The sequence below is a fragment of the Micromesistius poutassou genome (genome assembly GCF_964030765.1).
Source record: "Micromesistius poutassou genome assembly, chromosome: 13".
NCBI classification, from domain to species: Eukaryota; Metazoa; Chordata; class Actinopteri; order Gadiformes; family Gadidae; genus Micromesistius; species Micromesistius poutassou.
The window spans coordinates 3,451,434-3,469,158 of NC_140283.1; the positions used below are offsets into that span (position 1 = coordinate 3,451,434).

General features: G+C 44.5%; 3 protein-coding genes across 6 annotated transcripts; all 3 read left to right on the forward strand.

Moving 5' to 3' along the window:
* Positions 1 to 36: 36 nt before the first annotated feature.
* On the forward strand, positions 37 to 7,634 carry hexa (hexosaminidase A (alpha polypeptide)). 3 transcript variants are annotated; one of them, XM_084476717.1, is made up of 14 exons: positions 37 to 348; positions 1,711 to 1,815; positions 1,941 to 2,006; positions 2,216 to 2,262; positions 2,366 to 2,476; positions 2,562 to 2,663; positions 2,962 to 3,094; positions 3,414 to 3,594; positions 3,722 to 3,808; positions 4,441 to 4,513; positions 5,610 to 5,790; positions 6,114 to 6,204; positions 6,309 to 6,416; positions 6,667 to 7,634. In XM_084476717.1, exons 1-14 carry the CDS (start codon positions 96 to 98, stop codon positions 6,728 to 6,730), a joined length of 1,602 nt encoding a protein of 533 aa, XP_084332843.1. In that variant the 5' UTR covers positions 37 to 95; the 3' UTR covers positions 6,731 to 7,634. The 3 variants fall into 3 exon arrangements, with proteins under 3 accessions (XP_084332843.1, XP_084332844.1, XP_084332845.1); XM_084476718.1 differs by lacking the exon at positions 1,711 to 1,815; XM_084476719.1 differs by lacking the exons at positions 5,610 to 5,790; positions 6,114 to 6,204; positions 6,309 to 6,416; positions 6,667 to 7,634 and adding an exon at positions 4,692 to 5,588.
* Positions 7,635 to 9,633: 1,999 nt separating this feature from the next.
* On the forward strand, positions 9,634 to 12,138 carry nr2e3 (nuclear receptor subfamily 2, group E, member 3; the record flags this gene model as incomplete). Its single annotated transcript, XM_084477820.1, has 8 exons — positions 9,634 to 9,724; positions 9,864 to 10,008; positions 10,115 to 10,218; positions 10,390 to 10,737; positions 10,995 to 11,176; positions 11,314 to 11,554; positions 11,663 to 11,768; positions 11,902 to 12,138. The coding sequence occupies 8 exons, from the start codon at positions 9,634 to 9,636 to the stop codon at positions 12,032 to 12,034; spliced, it is 1,350 nt and encodes a 449-aa protein (XP_084333946.1). The 3' UTR covers positions 12,035 to 12,138.
* A 235-nt stretch (positions 12,139 to 12,373) lies between these two features.
* On the forward strand, positions 12,374 to 15,999 carry stoml1 (stomatin (EPB72)-like 1). Of its 2 annotated transcripts, none has more exons than XM_084477620.1 (7): positions 12,374 to 12,680; positions 13,061 to 13,167; positions 13,267 to 13,416; positions 14,495 to 14,698; positions 14,899 to 15,118; positions 15,213 to 15,413; positions 15,555 to 15,999. In XM_084477620.1, the coding sequence occupies exons 1-7, from the start codon at positions 12,515 to 12,517 to the stop codon at positions 15,749 to 15,751; spliced, it is 1,245 nt and encodes a 414-aa protein (XP_084333746.1). In that variant the 5' UTR covers positions 12,374 to 12,514; the 3' UTR covers positions 15,752 to 15,999. The 2 variants fall into 2 exon arrangements, with proteins under 2 accessions (XP_084333746.1, XP_084333747.1); XM_084477621.1 differs by having other exon boundaries at positions 14,899 to 15,109.
* Positions 16,000 to 17,725: the final 1,726 nt, after the last annotated feature.

A 17,725-nucleotide genomic window follows, 5' to 3' on the forward strand; every position in this document is an offset into this window, starting at 1 on the left:
AGTAAGTCATGTGACAGCTGTGGGAGCACCTGACTACCCGCTGTGCTACTAGCTCTGAAACCTATGAAACAGGGGGCACAACTTGTCCGTCAGTGATGGCGAGCTCTAAATCCAGCTGTACACTATGTCTGCCTGCGCTGATGATGTTAGTGTTGGACCTAAACACGGTGGAAAGCGTGTGGCCTTTACCACAGAAACTTGCCATTTCAGAGGAACGGTATCCATTGAGCCCGACTCATTTCAACTTCCAGTATGGAGAAGATCAATCCTCCATTATGACAGACTGCTCTCTTTTGGATTCTGCGTTTACCAGATATTTTCCTGTGATCTTCCCAGATCTGACTTCAGGTAAGCCAGTTTAAAAGTGAAACGGCTTCGTGCAGGCGCTTAGCCCACACACTACTCTGCCAGGCTAGGTATAGTTGTAGTTGTATTGTAGAATTCTTTATGGTGGTTGTGTTTGGGTATGTGGTGGCATTACAGTCGCGTCAGATATATGAGTGGAGGAATGCTTCACTGCATTGTGGCGAGGTTGTTTTGTTGTGTCAAGTCCATTGTGGAGTCAATCATAACCACTATGCATTATCACCATAGTGAATAGGTCTCTATGTGTCATACCTTCCCTGACATGTCACGGGGAATACGGTAGCCTATATGAGGGTGTAAAATAAAAACAACATTAAAGCTGAGCTGCTGGTGATAGAAGTCATTGTAGCATGCATGACATTGTACATACAGCCTACAATGTTTTGTGTCTAGTATGCACTTTGCCAACTTGGTTAAGTTGTGCTCGGTTTCAATATGGCCCGTAAAATATTGAATAGATAGGATACTTATCGCAGCTTATTACTGTTCATTTATAACAGGGCCCTATGTGTGTTACACTCCACTGGTTCTCTACCTGCTTTTCACTGGTGTAGAGCCAGTGGGATTAACACTTCAGAGATTTTAGACCATTGTGGACATTTTGAAACGTGAGACGTATCCTGGTTAATGACGTTTTAGTCAGGCTATTCTTTAGGGTACTTTATAATGTTGATGGTTCCATAGATAGTAGGCCTAGTGCTGTCATAACACCCTGTCAAAAGTCCCGCCTCAAGCGCTAGGATTGGACAGGCAGCCTGTCAGGCAAACTCGCACGCTGACTCCTAACCCTATCAGAGAAATGCGTTTGACTAACGTTAAATTACCTACCCTGCGGTCACGTGACGGATTTTAGATTGGATAATCTCCGGCGATCCCCTCATTAATATTCATCATTCGCCTACCGGTGACCACGTCTTTAGTTAATTTATATATACGTTATACTTTCAAAATATACAAACTGCCGTTGAGATGTCTGATTGTTTTAATACACACAGCAGTAGCATTCTGCAAAACACTATTTATTTATATATGGGGCTTCCAAACTTGGACAAAATACCTATCAACATGATAAAAATCACTTCATACGATATCTCAAAAATAAAAATAATAGAAGGAAGTATGAAACACGGTATTGAATATCTTCGGTTTTTCTAAATACCCTGGTACGGTAATACCGCGATACCGAAGCCTGATAGCCAATCGGGTTAATGCATCTACTCGGTCACACACGTATTGATTGCAATGTGTAAAAACATCTTCATTTAAAAGGGCCAGCACACACAATATATTGTGCAATATAATAGGACACTCTAACTTCTAAACTCTCTTAATTCTCATGACTAGGTAATGGTGTCTTCCCATCAACTGAGGAAAAAACGTTTTTTTTGGTGGTCACAATGGACCAAAAAGATTGCGATGGCTACCCAAATGACGGCTCTTCGGAAAGGTGTAAGGATGAAATAGTGAAACTTAAACCTGTCAGTATGTGTCTGACACGTTTAACAGAGGTTCTGGCAACAGTTTACTATCTTGTATTGTTTTGTCTCCTCTAATGGCTCCTGCTTGTGTTGTAGACCAGCTGAATGTATCTGCAGGACTGGCAATTCTGAACTCTGACACGGTGTGGGGTGCTCTCAGAGGTAATAACCTACCCTGCTATTCATACTGCGTTTTATCATGCATACAATATATTTTTTCAATTCAATAATATTAGTCGACTAGCCCTGTCAAGAAAGGCGATCACCACATTATTTTGATACAAAATGTTGTGCCATTGTTGACTTATTTGTTGATAAAAACCAGGGAGAGGTTATGTTGCATCTAGCAATTGTGTTCTCTGTTTGAACAGGTCTGGAAACCTTCAGCCAACTGGTTCACCAAGATGAAGACGGCACCGTAAGAGAGAGGATTGTCTATTTTAAGTATACAATTATTTTCTTTCTTTCTTTCTTCAACTATTGAGCTCCAGTCTCTTCCCATCCCATGCTGTTTATTGTAGTACTTTGTAAACAAGACAGAGATAGAGGACTTTCCACGCTTCCAATACAGAGGGATTTTGCTGGACACTTCCCGCCACTTCTTGCCATTGAAGGCCATTTTCAACACCCTGGTAATACTCGTAATGGACTCTGAAACAACAAGTATATATTTTAAATATTCAACAACCATACAAACCCAAAGCCCTTGTGCTTCAGGACGCCATGGCCTACAGTAAATTCAATGTGTTCCACTGGCACATCGTGGACGACCCGTCGTTCCCCTACCAAAGTCGCACCTTTCCAGACCTCAGCAGTAAGGTGAGACTACCCTTCAGCCCCCTCAGTGCTGCTAACACATTTATTACAAATGTATTATTCCTACACCATGATTGATGCAATTAATTTCACCAAGAGCTGATGAAGCAGTGCTAGGCATTATATCACTACAAATTTCAAATTTAACATTTCACGCGTATTTATGTTCATAAACAACATGATATTTTAGATATATCCCCAAGCATATGGTATATAAAAAAAAAAATATATATATATAGTAAATATTTGAATACAAATGAATAAAATCCGCTCTGAGCGATGAGCTGTTCTTTCCCTCCAGGGTGCCTACCACCCCATGAGTCACATCTACACCCAGTCTGACGTCCGCAGGGTGCTGACCCACGCCAGGCTCAGGGGGATCCGGGTGATCCCAGAGTTCGACTCACCCGGCCACACGCAGTCCTGGGGGAAAGGTACGGTTAATAACCACACTCCTGGTAATAACCACACACCTGGTGACATAATACCAGACCACCTGTTGACATGAAGTAAAAGTAAAGTATTGTAAATTATTGTAGCTTTTGTGCACATGTACTACATTTAGTACTATTGTACTACTCTAGTCTTTATTTTAACTGCTGAATGCTTGTGTTGAAAGGTGTCACACACCTTTTATGTAAATTGTGTCCATAAATAAATATAATAATTTTTTTTTTTTTTTTTTTTTTTTTTTCTCCACTAAATGTCTGGTTATGGTTTAATGGTTCCTCTCCTCTCTCCTTTCCTATGCAGGGCAGCCCAACCTGTTGACCCCTTGTTACAGTGGTGGCTCCCCGTCAGGCGTGTTCGGCCCCATTAACCCAGCGTCCCCCCTCAGCTACACGTTCATGAACCAGTTCTTAAAGGAAGTGACTTCAGTGTTCCCTGACCCCTATTTCCACCTGGGGGGAGACGAGGTGAACTTCAGCTGCTGGTAGGTCAGAGCTTGATGGATCTTAAAATAAGTCCTTCATAATGTTGTTCAAACCAGTCTGTATCAAAAAAAAAGTATGTTTTACCAACCAAAATCTATATACATGACATGATTACATTTCCTATAGGCAGTCCAACCCTGATGTCAAGGTATTCATGAAGAAGATGGGATTTGGGAAAGATTTCACCAAACTGGAATCCTTCTACATGGAGCAGTGAGTCGTAAGATATTAGTAGGCATGTTTAGAAATGGTTTAAAAACATTACTTTACCGCCCTCTGACTGGGGTGCAGGATATTGTAGACAATGGCCAGAAATATATAGAAAGAATCATATAGAAAAAATATGTCAAATTCAAGGTCTTCAGTTAAATAAAAGAATCATGACTTTGTTCAGGCCTAATAAGTAGTTTATTTTAAAGGTGCTGTACGTACGTTTTGTGAGAAAGAAAAAGTGGATGGAGTCAAGACTTTAAAACTGTACATAAGAAAATCCACTCTCTCTCTGCTCCCTGTCTATGTTCAGTGTTTTGAAACCCTGGAAGAGATGCCCTGATTGGTCGGAAACAAGCCGGAAGCTTTCTAAAATAGAATGAGGCTCATTCAAAGGCAGGCGCAGTCAACACAAACAAATATTCTCACAGTGCATTTCATTCACTAACGGATGAATGAATATGTTATTTCGAACAAATTACACTTAGATTAAAAGCTCTTCAATTTTACTGACAGCACCATTAACAGACAGGGATCAGAGAGGAACTACGTATGGGTTCTCCCGCAGCGGGGCTTGTACATTGTTGGGGGAAAGTGTTGCCGTATGTAACAGAGGACGCTCTCCGTATTCCCAGCATAGTCAACATGACTTCAGCTTTAAACAAGACTTCTATCGTGTGGCAAGATGTTTTCGACTACCATGAGCGGGTAAGTCACAACTTCAGTCTTCTACTTCCACTTGAGTATTTGAATATATAACTTAATGTCATCAAGATTAACTTCATAACGACCCATGGCCAACCAATTGGTTTGAATTTATCTGAATGAATTATGATTTTTGTTTTTTAATTAATGTTTTAAGAAAAAAGAGACGATTGTTTCACAGCACCGTTTTCTAAAAGTGGTGGAGGTATGGAGAAAGGGCTGCTACCTGTGTGAGCTCCGCAAGGTGACTAAGGCAGGGCTGCAAGCGATTCTGGCCTCTCCCTGGTATCTAGACCAGCCGGTGCCCACACGCAAATGGGCCCGCTACTACGCAGTGTGGCCCCTCGCATTCAAGGGTTAGGGCCAACCGTGTGTGCTGTGTTTGTGTCTGTCATTGTGTATTGGTGTGGCTTCTTTTATTTTAGTGTTTTGTGGTGTTTTTGTGGAGAATTATTTAGATCATACACTTGTATATGTGTGTATCGACCAATATACCACTAGGTGGCACTAAAGATTTAATGTGACAATTTATCTTGACTTCTCCTTACCCTTCTGGATTCATGCTTTATAATCAGATGAGGTTAAGTCATCTCTTTTAATCAAAATAGAAAAATATTTACACAAATTGAATGGGAAACCATTGTAATGACTTTCACATTTAACTTAACGGCTATTCAGTAGCACCATTGGATTGGCTGTGGCTGTGGCTGTAGGAAAAAGCTTTGTTTCAGAATTTGGCCATTCAGATGTCTTTACAACTCCTGCCTTCACGGTGCCCTGACTGGAACAGGATCAGGGAACGTGCACTTAAAGCTGCAAGAGTGACTCATGTTGTATGATGATCAGTTTGATGCATCTCGAACGCACCACTAAGATATGAAGTATTTAACAACTCTGAAGCATAACATTTTTTTAAATGTGTGTTTTAACTGTCTAAACCCTGTATTAACCAATCAGTACAATATGTTGCTGTGTTTATATGTCACACTGCCATTATGTGTGTACATAAAGTGTGTGTATATATATATATATATATATATATATATATATAATAGAGCAGATGAGCAAAACAATACTTATGTTCAATGCTAACATTTAGATTCCCAAGGACACGATTCTGCACATTTGGAAAGGGCTTCCTGCTGCTTATCAAGCAGAGACGAGCAGAATGACCGAGGCGGGCCACAGGGTCCTGCTGGGCGCTCCGTGGTACATCAACCACATCGCCTACGGCCAGGACTGGCGGATCTCTTACAATGTGCAGCCACTGAACTTCTCTGGTGTGTGTGTGCCATGGCTCATGTAGTTTTAGGTGGTGGTGGTGCTTACCTGTTGAGGAGACTGGCTAGAACACACACAGACAATTAAACTTGCTCTACAAACACACTTTTCACTTTTTTTTTTTACACACATCCACATGCATACAAGAACACACGTAGACACACAGACAGACAGACAGACAGTCTAGTCATGCATGCCTTTTTAAACACAAAATGGCTTAATTATACCACTAACCTCTTGTTGATGGATTGTCGCGATGGGGCGGGGATGCAGAACATGGTATCGCTATGGCAACTGAGCGTTTCACATGCTGTGTCCCCAGGTACGGAGGAGCAGAAGAAGCTGGTGATCGGTGGCGAGGTCAGCATGTGGGGGGAATATGTAGACGCCACCAACCTCTCTCCTCGCCTCTGGTAGGAGACAGTAACTCCGTCTTTTCAGGGCCCAACAGAAGCCATGGCGAGGAGAATGGAAGCATTGCGTTGTGCGTCTCATTGCTGTGCCCGTGCGTGTGCAGGCCAAGGGCATGTGCCGCGGCGGAGAGACTGTGGAGCGCTGAGAGCCAGACGCGCAGCGCGGACGCAGCCTTCCCCCGTCTGCAGGAGTTCCGCTGCAGCCTTCTCAGGTGAGCGTCCCGGTGGTTTGGTTCTAGAGAAGGCAATCCAGAAAGACGTTGGAACACACGATCAGACTGCTAATAGTCCCAATCCTCCTCAAAAAGCCACAGTAGTAGTACTTAGTAGTAGTAAGCTTGCTTACTATGTTTTGTAATTGAAGAATATCAATATTTATATGAGCATCACTAGTTTCTGTGGATAGTATGTTCAGCATTTAATAAACAAGGTTCATGAGTTAAAGTCCTCTTTCCTCCCAAGGCGTGGTGTCCGGGCCGAGCCTCTTACCCCCGGCCACTGTAGGAACGAGTACCAGGGAATCTGAGGAAGAAAACCCGGGTTTGGTTTTTTAAGAAATTTACTTTTTTTGAAGTTTACTTATTTTGACACTTAAGAAGGCATGTATGACATGTCTGTTCAGGGATTGCAATATTGCAAAAGCTTTTAGTTTGTTATGGACAGTTGTTTTTCATTCAACTTTTTTAGTTTAGCTACACAGAATATAGTGGATATCTTACCATTGAACAAAGTTGCTTCTCAAATTGCTGTTAGATTGTGTGATACATGTAGTGGAGGGGTATACCTTGCTTTGCCTTGACTTAAAAAGTTGAATGGATGCCAAACACAAAGATGAATTCTTGCCAGGAAGAATGTGGAGCAGGCCTCTGTGGACTTTGAACACACACCTTTCTTCTGTTGAATGTACTTGTTCAGTAATCACGACATCGACCCAGACAGAGCTGGGTCGTCTCACTGTGGGGATTACAGCCATCATGCTACTCCTACAGCAGATGGCAGGGTGGGGTGATCCCCTCGTAGTAGGGTAGTAGTGCTGACGCCTCATTGCTGCTCTCCCCCCAACACACACACACACACACACACCTGACTCCCCCACTCTGTTTAATTGCCAGAATAGCATTATAAGGAGAAATACGGTGGCTCAGGGAAACAAAGGCAGCTTGACTCTATACCCTTCCTCCTCAGATAAACTCACTTAATCAAAACACACTAGCTTTGTGAGATTCCTAAGTACAAATTATGCCAAGTCATCCATTAGATCACACCAACACATTGTTCTGGAATTCTTTTGCTGTCTGGTGTGAATTAAAAGTATTTTCTTTTAAACATTATTTTTTTTATACAGAACCTTTCATGAATTGCTAATGTTTTGATCTCATTTATTTGTTGTGCTTTTTATAATAACCATTAAATGAACTGTATTAATTGGATGAGTATTGTATGATGTGTGCCATCTTTATTAATAATCAGTCTTGTAATAATAACATATTTTAATTATGTTATGTTCCCATGACTTTGGAATCTGCAGCTCGGTGAACCCACTACCTGTGTACATTGAGGCCACCAAACTCTTCAAACTCTGCTATTACTCTTGTGTCACAAAATGTGACCCAAAATAAGAAGACATATTTTTATCAGAGAGTTCTTGAAATGATACTTCATTATGTTACCTGTTGTATGAGCAGAGGGTTGTTGGTTTACCAACACACTACAGAAGCACATTCAGCTGTGAGCGAGACGGAACCACTATCTGTGGATCCATTGGGCAAGTGTTGAGCTCCCATCACAATGTCCTTCCGTCCTTGCTGTTGCTGTCGCCTTCCCTCAGCCGCTACCTAACCTCCCGTCACCTGGCAGTGACGGGAGCAGCAGGCAGGTCACTCTCCTCCCCCTAAAGCCTCTGTGTGTCTCTCTTTGTATGTGTCGGTGTGTTTCGTGATACTGCTGTTATCTGGTATAAAAATTGAGTTAAACAGCACTTGTAAGCCATTCCATTGGCTCATTCAAATCAAAATGTAACTTATTTAATTGTAAACGTTAAAATATAGCATTGTTAACAGTGATCATGACCACATATTAAAAAGACGGGCCTTGTGAGTGGCCCCCCTAACCCAAGATTAAAGAGCTAGCAGAGACGAGGACAACATTTAAAAGGAGTTTGTAATCCTTTTACACACTGCTTAGGGCTGACAGAGAGAGGGGCACTGGGCTCCCCCTGATCAGGAGTGACTTCATCAGACGTTAGACATGAAAGGGACCAGGGCTGTGGACGGTGCCTTCATGGCCACACCATAGGCCTAGCGGCGGACAACACAGCCACCACGTTGTCCCATAGGCACAAGGATAGCTCAGTGGATCCCTGGGAGATATATTAATCCTGTCTTAAGTCATATGTTCAACTAAATCCACTTACCAAGGAAAAGAAGGCAAAACGCTGACCTCGGGACTACAACGAGTAGTCAGTTTCACGTCGACCTGCTAATGAGACCATAGGGGCTTGCAAAGAGCAGCAACCATATGGCACCAGCATGGCCTAAAGGGTCAAGTCGTTAGTGCTCTTTCAATCTTGGAGCTAATTGTTCCACGATCCCTCTCAGACAAAACATTTCATGGTAGTGTAAGCTACTTTGCTACTTTAGGGTAGATTTGGGTGTCTGTTCTATATCTTTTTTTTCCCCAAAGCTACATGGCAATGGTATTACTGTTAAGTGTCACCGATGGAGACCAAGAAAATAAATACCCAAACAATAAAAAGAATCATACAAATATGAACCATTTCTTTCTTCTTCAACATGCTCCTCATAATTCCAGATTTCTCAGCGTCATTTCTCATGTCCCATGTCTCAAAGTCACTCAAATTTGTTTGAGATTCTTAAATAATTGATGTTGGCCATGGACAAAAGGGACCTGTTCAATGTTAATGATTTGAGGTTTGGATGTGCCACTTGCTCACTCCCTAAAAGGTGTGACTGAGTCTCACCCTTAAGGACAGTAAAGATTAAGAGGATGACAAATCAGCCTTTGCTAACACAGCGCCTAGTGCTAAGCTCCTTGTTTTCAAGAAGCCCCCCCCCATCCCCCCACCAGGCAACTTTGGTTCACATGCTCGTTTTGGAAGCCAGATGGAAAATAAGAAGAGGGTGAAGTGGTGTCTGCTCCTGCAACTTCAGTAGCATCTTCAGTGACCTCAAGACGCTTCAGGAACAGCCAGCAGAAGGACCTCTACACACGGGAAGAGACCTCGCATTTCCGGGAAACTACATTTGGGACACGCCTGCCTTGGTTCACTCTGGTTCTTCCTCACTGGATGGACTTTTTAAACGGTTGATAGAATTAGAAAGCTGCTTCACAATCCAGTTTAGAAACCTAAGTACTCAGAAGAAGAGCATCCTCTTCACAGAAGATACTCTGTGCAGCAGTATTGTCAGGATGGAAGAGCCCATGACCAAGAGCAACACGTCACATCCTGAAAACATAAATGACTTTGGAAATCAGCATATTGCCGATGGACCTCAAACAGGTAAGCCATCAAAATTCATTTTTACAATCCATTTAAAAAAAGAAGACGAAAAAGTGTGTATTAGACCTACATTTGAGGTTTACATTCACTTACATCTGAACTATTTAACTAGTTCTACTCTGCTCTCTGGTGTCCATAGACAGATCCCCCCGACTTGGAGCAGTCCGCGGTCTGCTGTGCAGAGTGTGTGCCGACTCCAGCAGTGGTAAACACTACGGAATCCACGCCTGCAATGGCTGCAGCGGGTTCTTCAAGCGCAGCGTCCGGCGGCGCCTCCTCTACAGGTGAGGGGGGATGCCTGTTTTACACTTCTGTGTAGATGATTCTGGCTTCCTGTCGGTGGTCTTTCAAATGATAAAATGTGTCTCCTGGGTGTGGTTCTGGTGTCAGGTGTCAGACGGGTACCGGAACATGTGTGGTTGACAAGGCTCATCGGAATCAGTGTCAAGCTTGTAGACTGCAGAGGTGTCTGCAAGCTGGCATGAACAGAGAGGGTGAGTGAACAGAATCCATATCCGTCTCTGAATATTGTCAAATGGACCTTAGAATTGCGTGGCTGACCAAAGTCACCTGAACTCTATGAACCTGAACCCTCTCATCCGGTGGCTGCCTCTCCCTCTCAAGATAACCTCTCCATCTCTCCGTGCGTTGTTGTTTCCGTTCAGCCGTGCAGCACGAGCGCCAGCCCCGAAGCACGGCCAAGGTCAGCCTGGACTCCGTGAACTCAGACATTGAAAAGGAGAACCTGACTGCCGTGCCAGAGCCTGCCCGCAGTCCGCCCGGAACGTCGCCCCCCAGCCACCCCCTCCTCTGCTCCTCCGTCAGTTCAGCCACCAGCACACCGCCCTGCAGCAGTAGCCCTGAGGACCACCACCACCACCACCACCAGCAGGGCCTCAGCACACCTCCTGGAAGAGGCGACAGCAGCAGCAGCAGTAGTCCCAGGAACCACCATGGGCTGATGGTCAGCCTGTTGGCAGCAGAGACCTGTGCCAAGCGGGACCCTGGAGAGGGTGAGGAGAACAGAGTGCAGATGTGTTCTGGTTTATGTTGGAAGCACCATTTAAGTTGTGCTTCTTTTTTAATCTGATTATAAAGTGAAAAAATAATGATTTGAAGGTACATGGATTATTTAGCTCTGGACCAAGTGGCAAGCAGATGTCAAAATCGGATGAAACGCACATGTTATCGGACAGTCAGAAATCTCTTTTTTTTAGTGCTGCTGACAACCCAAAAACACTAGTGTGATCATGTGTATTGCGTTTTGCAGCGGAGGAGGCCCCTGATGTTACCACAGAGGAGCCAAAGAGGGAGCAGAGCCAGGCACCCTGCAGGCTCTATCCCCTGCCTGGTCCCGAGAGCTTGGACCACATCTCTGCGCACCTCCTCTTCATGGCAGTGAGATGGGCCAAAAACATGCCAGTGTTTTCCCACCTTCCGTTTCGAGACCAGGTCAGGGTCATTCCCACTGGGTGCCTGCAGAGCACCATTCCAAAGTCTCTCATGGTCTTTACAGTCTTGTGTTCTGGATCCAATACATACTGAGCTCTGAGCTCACAGGAGGTTTCCGTTATATTCCTTGTTTCCAGGTGATCCTACTGGAGGAGGCCTGGAGCGAGTTGTTTCTGCTCAGCGCTATCCAGTGGTCCCTGCCCATGGACAACTGTCCCCTCCTCTGTCGCCCAGACCGCCCCCCCTCCGAGCAGCCCAAGGCCAGTCTCCCCACAGCGGACCTACTCTGCCTGGGAGACGTCTTTGACCGCTTCAAGGTCCTGGCGGTTGATCCTACAGAGTTTGCCTGTCTGAAGGCGATCGTCCTGTTCAAGCCAGGTGAGATACGCTCTGTTTGGGTTTGGTGGGGGTGCATACAAAGACTATAATATAACACACATCTATGTTTATGTAAGTCTGAGGACGTCTGTTTACTCTCTGACACAGAGACACGCGGTCTGAAGGATCCAGACCAAGTGGAGAGTCTGCAGGACCAGTCCCAGGTAATACTGGGCCAGCACATCCATTCCCTTCACCCCAGTCAGAGTGCAAGGTAGGCCATACCCAACCCTATTAACAATTCCTTTGACATCACTTGAAATGAACACAAACCCAAAGACTGATCAGGCATCACGCTGACATCTTGCCACATCACAAACGAGTGTTCTTTGTTCTTCACTGATCAGGTTTGGGAGGCTGTTGCTTCTGCTGCCATCCTTCCACTCTGTGAGCTCAGAGAAGATAGAGCAGACGTTCTTCCGCAGCACCATTGGCAGTACTCCCATGGAGAAGCTACTTTGTGACATGTTCAAAAACTGAAGACGCCTCCACACCAGAACATTGACTCGTGACCCTAATGGTAGCAATGTTGTGTTTTTCTGCTGCTCTCTTTTCTATGTTCTGTCTTTTTCAAAAACAATAAAAAAAATCCCGAAAAAATTGCCTTTCAACATTTCACTGCAGAATATGAATAATTAATTATTATTTGTAGCTACTGAGTAAACACATTTTTTACTTTTTGAGGCCTAACTCAGATATGGACCGCTATCACTCTGACTGCCTGTTCTCACGCCCACCACAGTGTGGCAGTGATGCACCGGTCGGCCTTTGAATGCCAAATTTAAGGTGTAGAGGAAAAACACACGGAAGCACCAAACACAACAACAACAGTTCAGTGGAAAGTCCTACCTGTCATTACTTTGTGATTGACTTCAGTATATTGAGGAAGGATGTTTAGAGGAACACGCTTTAAAGAATGAAGTTCTGCAATTCTATACATACCAACTTCCGATCACCTGTATGACAATGTTCGGCAAAGCGCCTGGCTACAAGTACAACCCTCTGGAGCAGAGCAGTATTGGGGGTAACACTCATGGGTTATTCAGTGGCAGAGATCACCAGCCCCGCCACAACAAAGGACACTCCTTCGACTACATCCCGAAGATAATAGACAACGATTTCTCTGGTATGTAACGTTATCCATAGAAACTCAAAATAGGATGTTTGTATAATTCATTCATCTGTGTCCCCTGACCCTCCCACAGAAACACAATAAACACACTAACCCCCCACCCCCCCCCCCCCCCCCCATCCCAATCAATTATGCAAGATATCCAATTATCGTTTTCACATTTAAAACCCTAAAACAAAACTGGTATCTTATAGTACTTTATTGAATATGTTAATAAGTGCTACACTGTAAAACCATGTTATGGCCAACAGATTTCTGCTGACATGAATATCTCAAACCCCTTATTTTGCTTGTTAAGCCTGAAACATTCCCACATTATATGCTGACAACTTACATTCTCATGCTGCAGCTAATCTTTTCCTCATTCTATTAAGATTCCTCCCAAGGATGGCTGTCTTGGATTTGCAACCTGATTGTCATATTCCTGGCCTATATCTGCACGTTCATAAGCTTCCCTATATCAGGATGGTTTGTCCTCAAAGTAAGCCTTATCCTGATCGGTTCTTCAATAACATCTAACACCATGGTGAGTTGCTGATGACACTATTAACTGTGTTCTCTGGCTCTAACCGGTTCTCAGACGGTTCCTAACTACCAGCGGCTGGTCGTGTTCCGTCTGGGTCGGGTCTGTCCCCCGAGAGGTCCTGGCGTCGTTCTCCTTCTCCCTCTCATCGACCAATGGCAGAGGGTCGACCTGCGCACACGTGCCTTCAACATACCTCCGTGCCAGGTAGAACAGCCACAGTATCACTGTTTACTAGTTCTTGTAAGACACTTCATTGCGGCATTTGGTTGAACAGAGTCTGATCGTGGGAAGACCCACTGGCAGCATGGGCCGAGCATCTGTAGAGAAACGAGTGTGAATGATAACTAAAGAAATCGACACGATTAAGAGAGATGATGGCCGCAGTATCAGACTTTTTGTCTAGTGGCGATCTAAATGCTAGCAAACGTAACACCGTTCGATTGGAGATCGGAAGGGAGCTAGCTATTACTAGGTCATTTAATACATCTTTTTTGTAAATGATCCTTGTACCTAGAGAAAGCTCCCTTCCTCGCTCTAATTACGTACGTTATGTTTGTCAGCATTTGAATCACTATTGTGTCCAAGACATGAATTATCATTTGACTGTTTTCTAATTTACACAGTAAAGCTTTAAACCTTCTTTAAATCACACCTGAATGGTTCCAAGGTACAATACTCTGTATCAATACATTGACACAGAGCGTTTATGGGTTTATGGGGAGAGCCTAAATGGGTGCTGCAGTCCAAAGTCACAATACTGGAGAGAGTTGTCCCCTCCCGCCCACACTCCTCCGACTCAAGGCTCACTTGGCTTGAACTTCAAAGGCCAAAACAATGGGGCATTGTGGTCAGAAAAGCCAGTAGTTTGATATGTTTGTTATCTCATTGTCATTCTAGGATTTACTACAGTGAATTTGTTACATATTGTACCTTACATCTGTAAAAACCCCTAATATATTTTGTTTCTTTCGATATGTTGTGCTTACAATGTGATATTTCCATCTAAAAGTCATGAACACTCGTATCATTGAAGATGATCGTCGTAATGAAGTCTCTTACGATCAATTATTTTTCACCACTAGGTGTCTCCCTTCTATATACCCTTCCTCCATTTAGACACGGTTTACCCAAAGTCTCAACTCTTTTCAAATCAATATCTAAAAGCCCAGACCAGTCAGTATTTTATGAAAACCATTTAAGAAATCTCACATTATCTGAGCCAGTGGCACTCTGTGGCTAGACGTGAAGAAATGAGCTGTGATCCCAAACCCTACCATGCTAGGTCACAACGCGGGACGGGGGCATTATGCTGATGGGAGCTGACATTCAGTTCCGGATCTGGAACCCGGTCATGTCGGTGGCGTGCGTCCAGGACCTCAACGCCTCCACCAGGCTGACCGCGCAGAACGCCATGACCCACTGCCTGAGCAAGAAGACGGTCCGCGAGGTCCAGGGGGAGAGGGTCAAACTGGAAGAATACCTCGGGGTGAGGCACCAACTGGCTGTTGTTCTTAAAGCATGCGTATGCACATAGACACATTCACTGTCTCACTCTCTCACTCAGTCTATTGTTCTCTCTCTCTCTCTCTCTCTCTCACTCTCACTCTCACTCTCACTCTCACACTCACACACACACTAGCGTGGTGGATGTTCTATGAGCCATCTCTCTCTCATCTCCCTCCGCAGGTGGACATCAACGAGATGACGCGGCCGTGGGGGCTGGAGGTGGACCGGGTGGAGCTCACCCTGGGCGCCGTGCTGAAGAGCCCGGACGAGGCCTCTGCGGGGGGCTTCATCCTGCCGCCGTCGGTGCCTGGCCTGGAGGGCCTGGCGGGTCCCATTCAGCAGCTGGCCATGCATTTCATGGGCCAGAGTGGGGCTCCACAGCCTCAGACAGGTACCACAGGTCAGCCAACGGGATCCAGGGGACAAAATGGAAGAAAATGTCCGAGTTGATTTACACAGATTTTGAATGCGTCTCTCGTGTGTGTGCTCCCAAGGGGACACCGTCGCGTTTACGGATGAGGTGAGCAGCGCAGCGCCGGCCGCCGCGAGCCCGGCCGGGTCGGTGGATCAGCTGCTGGGGGTGGTCCGGCTGCTTCTCTCTGAAGGCCTGGTCAACAGGGTGGGGGCCTGCTTCCATTTCCAGATCAGCTCCAGTGACGGAGAGTGCAAGAGCTACTATGTGGACCTGAGTCAAGGTGGGTGGTCTTTGTGGTCCTGTGCTCGGACCCCAATGTCCACAGCCTACCTTAATAGTAAATAGTAGTTTAATAATCAAGGCATATGGAAATATTGCTGAAGTGAATCCCAACATTGTGTTTCAATGCGTGTCCCTCCAGGCAGCGGGGATGCAGGGCTTGGGTCTCCGCTGCGAGCGGCGGACGTGACGCTGAGCATGAGTGACGGCGACCTGCTGGCCCTGTTTGAAGGCAGCCTCCGGCCGTACGGGGCGTACGCCAGCGGGAGGCTGCGGGTGGAGGGCGACCTGAACACGGCCATGAAGCTGGAGGAGCTCATTAAGCTGTTCAGAGCATAGGCCGTTTCAACGCTTTTATTCTTTCCGCTATTTATTCAGCCTTGTTGCGTTCAACTCTTAGCGGAACGTGACCTTACACGGAAAATGAAAAATACACGGAAAATGAAACGATGTGAATTGGTGTTGGTGACGCATAGACTGTAAAGAAATAAGTGTGAAGCCTTTTTATCATTATTGTCTTTATTATGTATTATCTTTCAATTCTACATTAACTTTACCTTTGACTGTACTTTGCTAAATAAAACTGAAAAAAGAAAACACGTGTTTCACAGTGTTTCTGTTTTGTTTAACACCAAACAGCTTTGGTATTTTCAGTTTTTAAATAATGCATAGCTTAATTTACTTCAGTGTGAGTGGTACAAACAAGGCCTTATCCCTAAACAACATCTGACATTTTGAACATATAAAAGAAGATCTTGTCGCATAAGCAAACGGTCATAGATCTATAGATCCATTGGCATCAGGAGTGATTCAATACAACGTATGTTTTACTGTTTAAATTAATATTGGTTTTACAGGGCTCATCTCTTAAACACATGTGGTAAGTCATGCAGTAGGTGAGTGAGTGACCAAAGACGTGCGTCGCGACATTGGTCGCATTGGTCGCTGTGTTGGTCGCTCGTCTGGCTGCTTTTGGTCGCTGTGTCGCTGGCTGGCTTGGTCTCTCAAAGTCTCTGGGCGGTCGTTAATCAGTTCATTTGCATGTTATTAACGTTTTTTGTGACAGTTGAAGTACTAGAAAGCCATGATCTCTGGCGAAAGCTACCTACAACTCTTTATTGCTAATATTTTTTAAATATTTTTCTATTGAAGTACAATTTAAAATGATGTAATCGTTGCTTTATCAGTATCAATAAAATCTATTAGTTGCAATTTGCGGTGTATTCAAATAATGTATTTTATATATTATATATAGCCTATTTGTTTTGTTAAATGTCATGAGCCTAATAAGATACATTATGTACAAAGTTCTCAGTTATAGAGTAATATAGTTTAATATAAGTGTAACAGATGCCAAATAAATGATAAACAAATGCCCCAGTGGTACAAGCGGTAGTGATGCTAGGTCAGTAATGCCGAGGATGTAGTTCTATTCTCTCCTCAGTCAGATTTATTTTTGCTCTTTTAGTCAAACTTATTGACGCAATCGACCTCTTTTATTTTAACATTTTAGTATGATTTAGTACGATAGTATGATAATTATACGACGTAATGACGGGCTGCGACGCCTGGCTGGTGTTGGCTGGCTGGCTGCGACGACAGCCATGGCTGACCGCTGGCTATGGCTGGCTGCTGGCTGGCTGCTGGCTCTGGCAGGCTGACCGACTAGGTCGCGACCATAAAAGCGTCGCAACCCTTTTGGCGGCAAATAGGTCGCAACCAACCAGAGGTATGGCTGAATAAGAGGTCATATCCTCACATAGTCACAAGGGGGCAGCACCGAGCACATACAATAGTTAAGAGGTAATATCTTCACATAGTCACAAGGGGGCAGCACCGAGCACATATTATAGTTAAGAGGTAATATCCTCACATAGCCACAGGGAGCAGACTGAGCACATGCAATAAAGCAAAAGGGGGCAACAACGGATCAAACATAGATGAAGTGGGCAGGTTTAAACGTTGTAGAAGACGCCCACCCGTACCTGTCTATTTAAGCACCATTTTAGCTTTGAGACAGCGAATCTCCCGGGCAGGGTTAGGGTTAGGGCTAACCCTAACGGTATCGTTAGATATTCAGCTTGGAGAAGCTCCACGCGTGTTATATACAATTCCTCTCCTTTTGTTTCATAGACAACAGACCAAAACCTTTAGCAAATAAAGTGAGTTAAAAGCAATCTTGTTTCGGCCGCCTTTTCTGGATTAAACGTGATCTAAGAAAAGGCGGACCAGAACTGATCACCTCTGTCACAGGCCCATAAAACCAGGTAAGCAGAACCTATTGTCGTAAAGACTTAATCTGCATAGGATTTA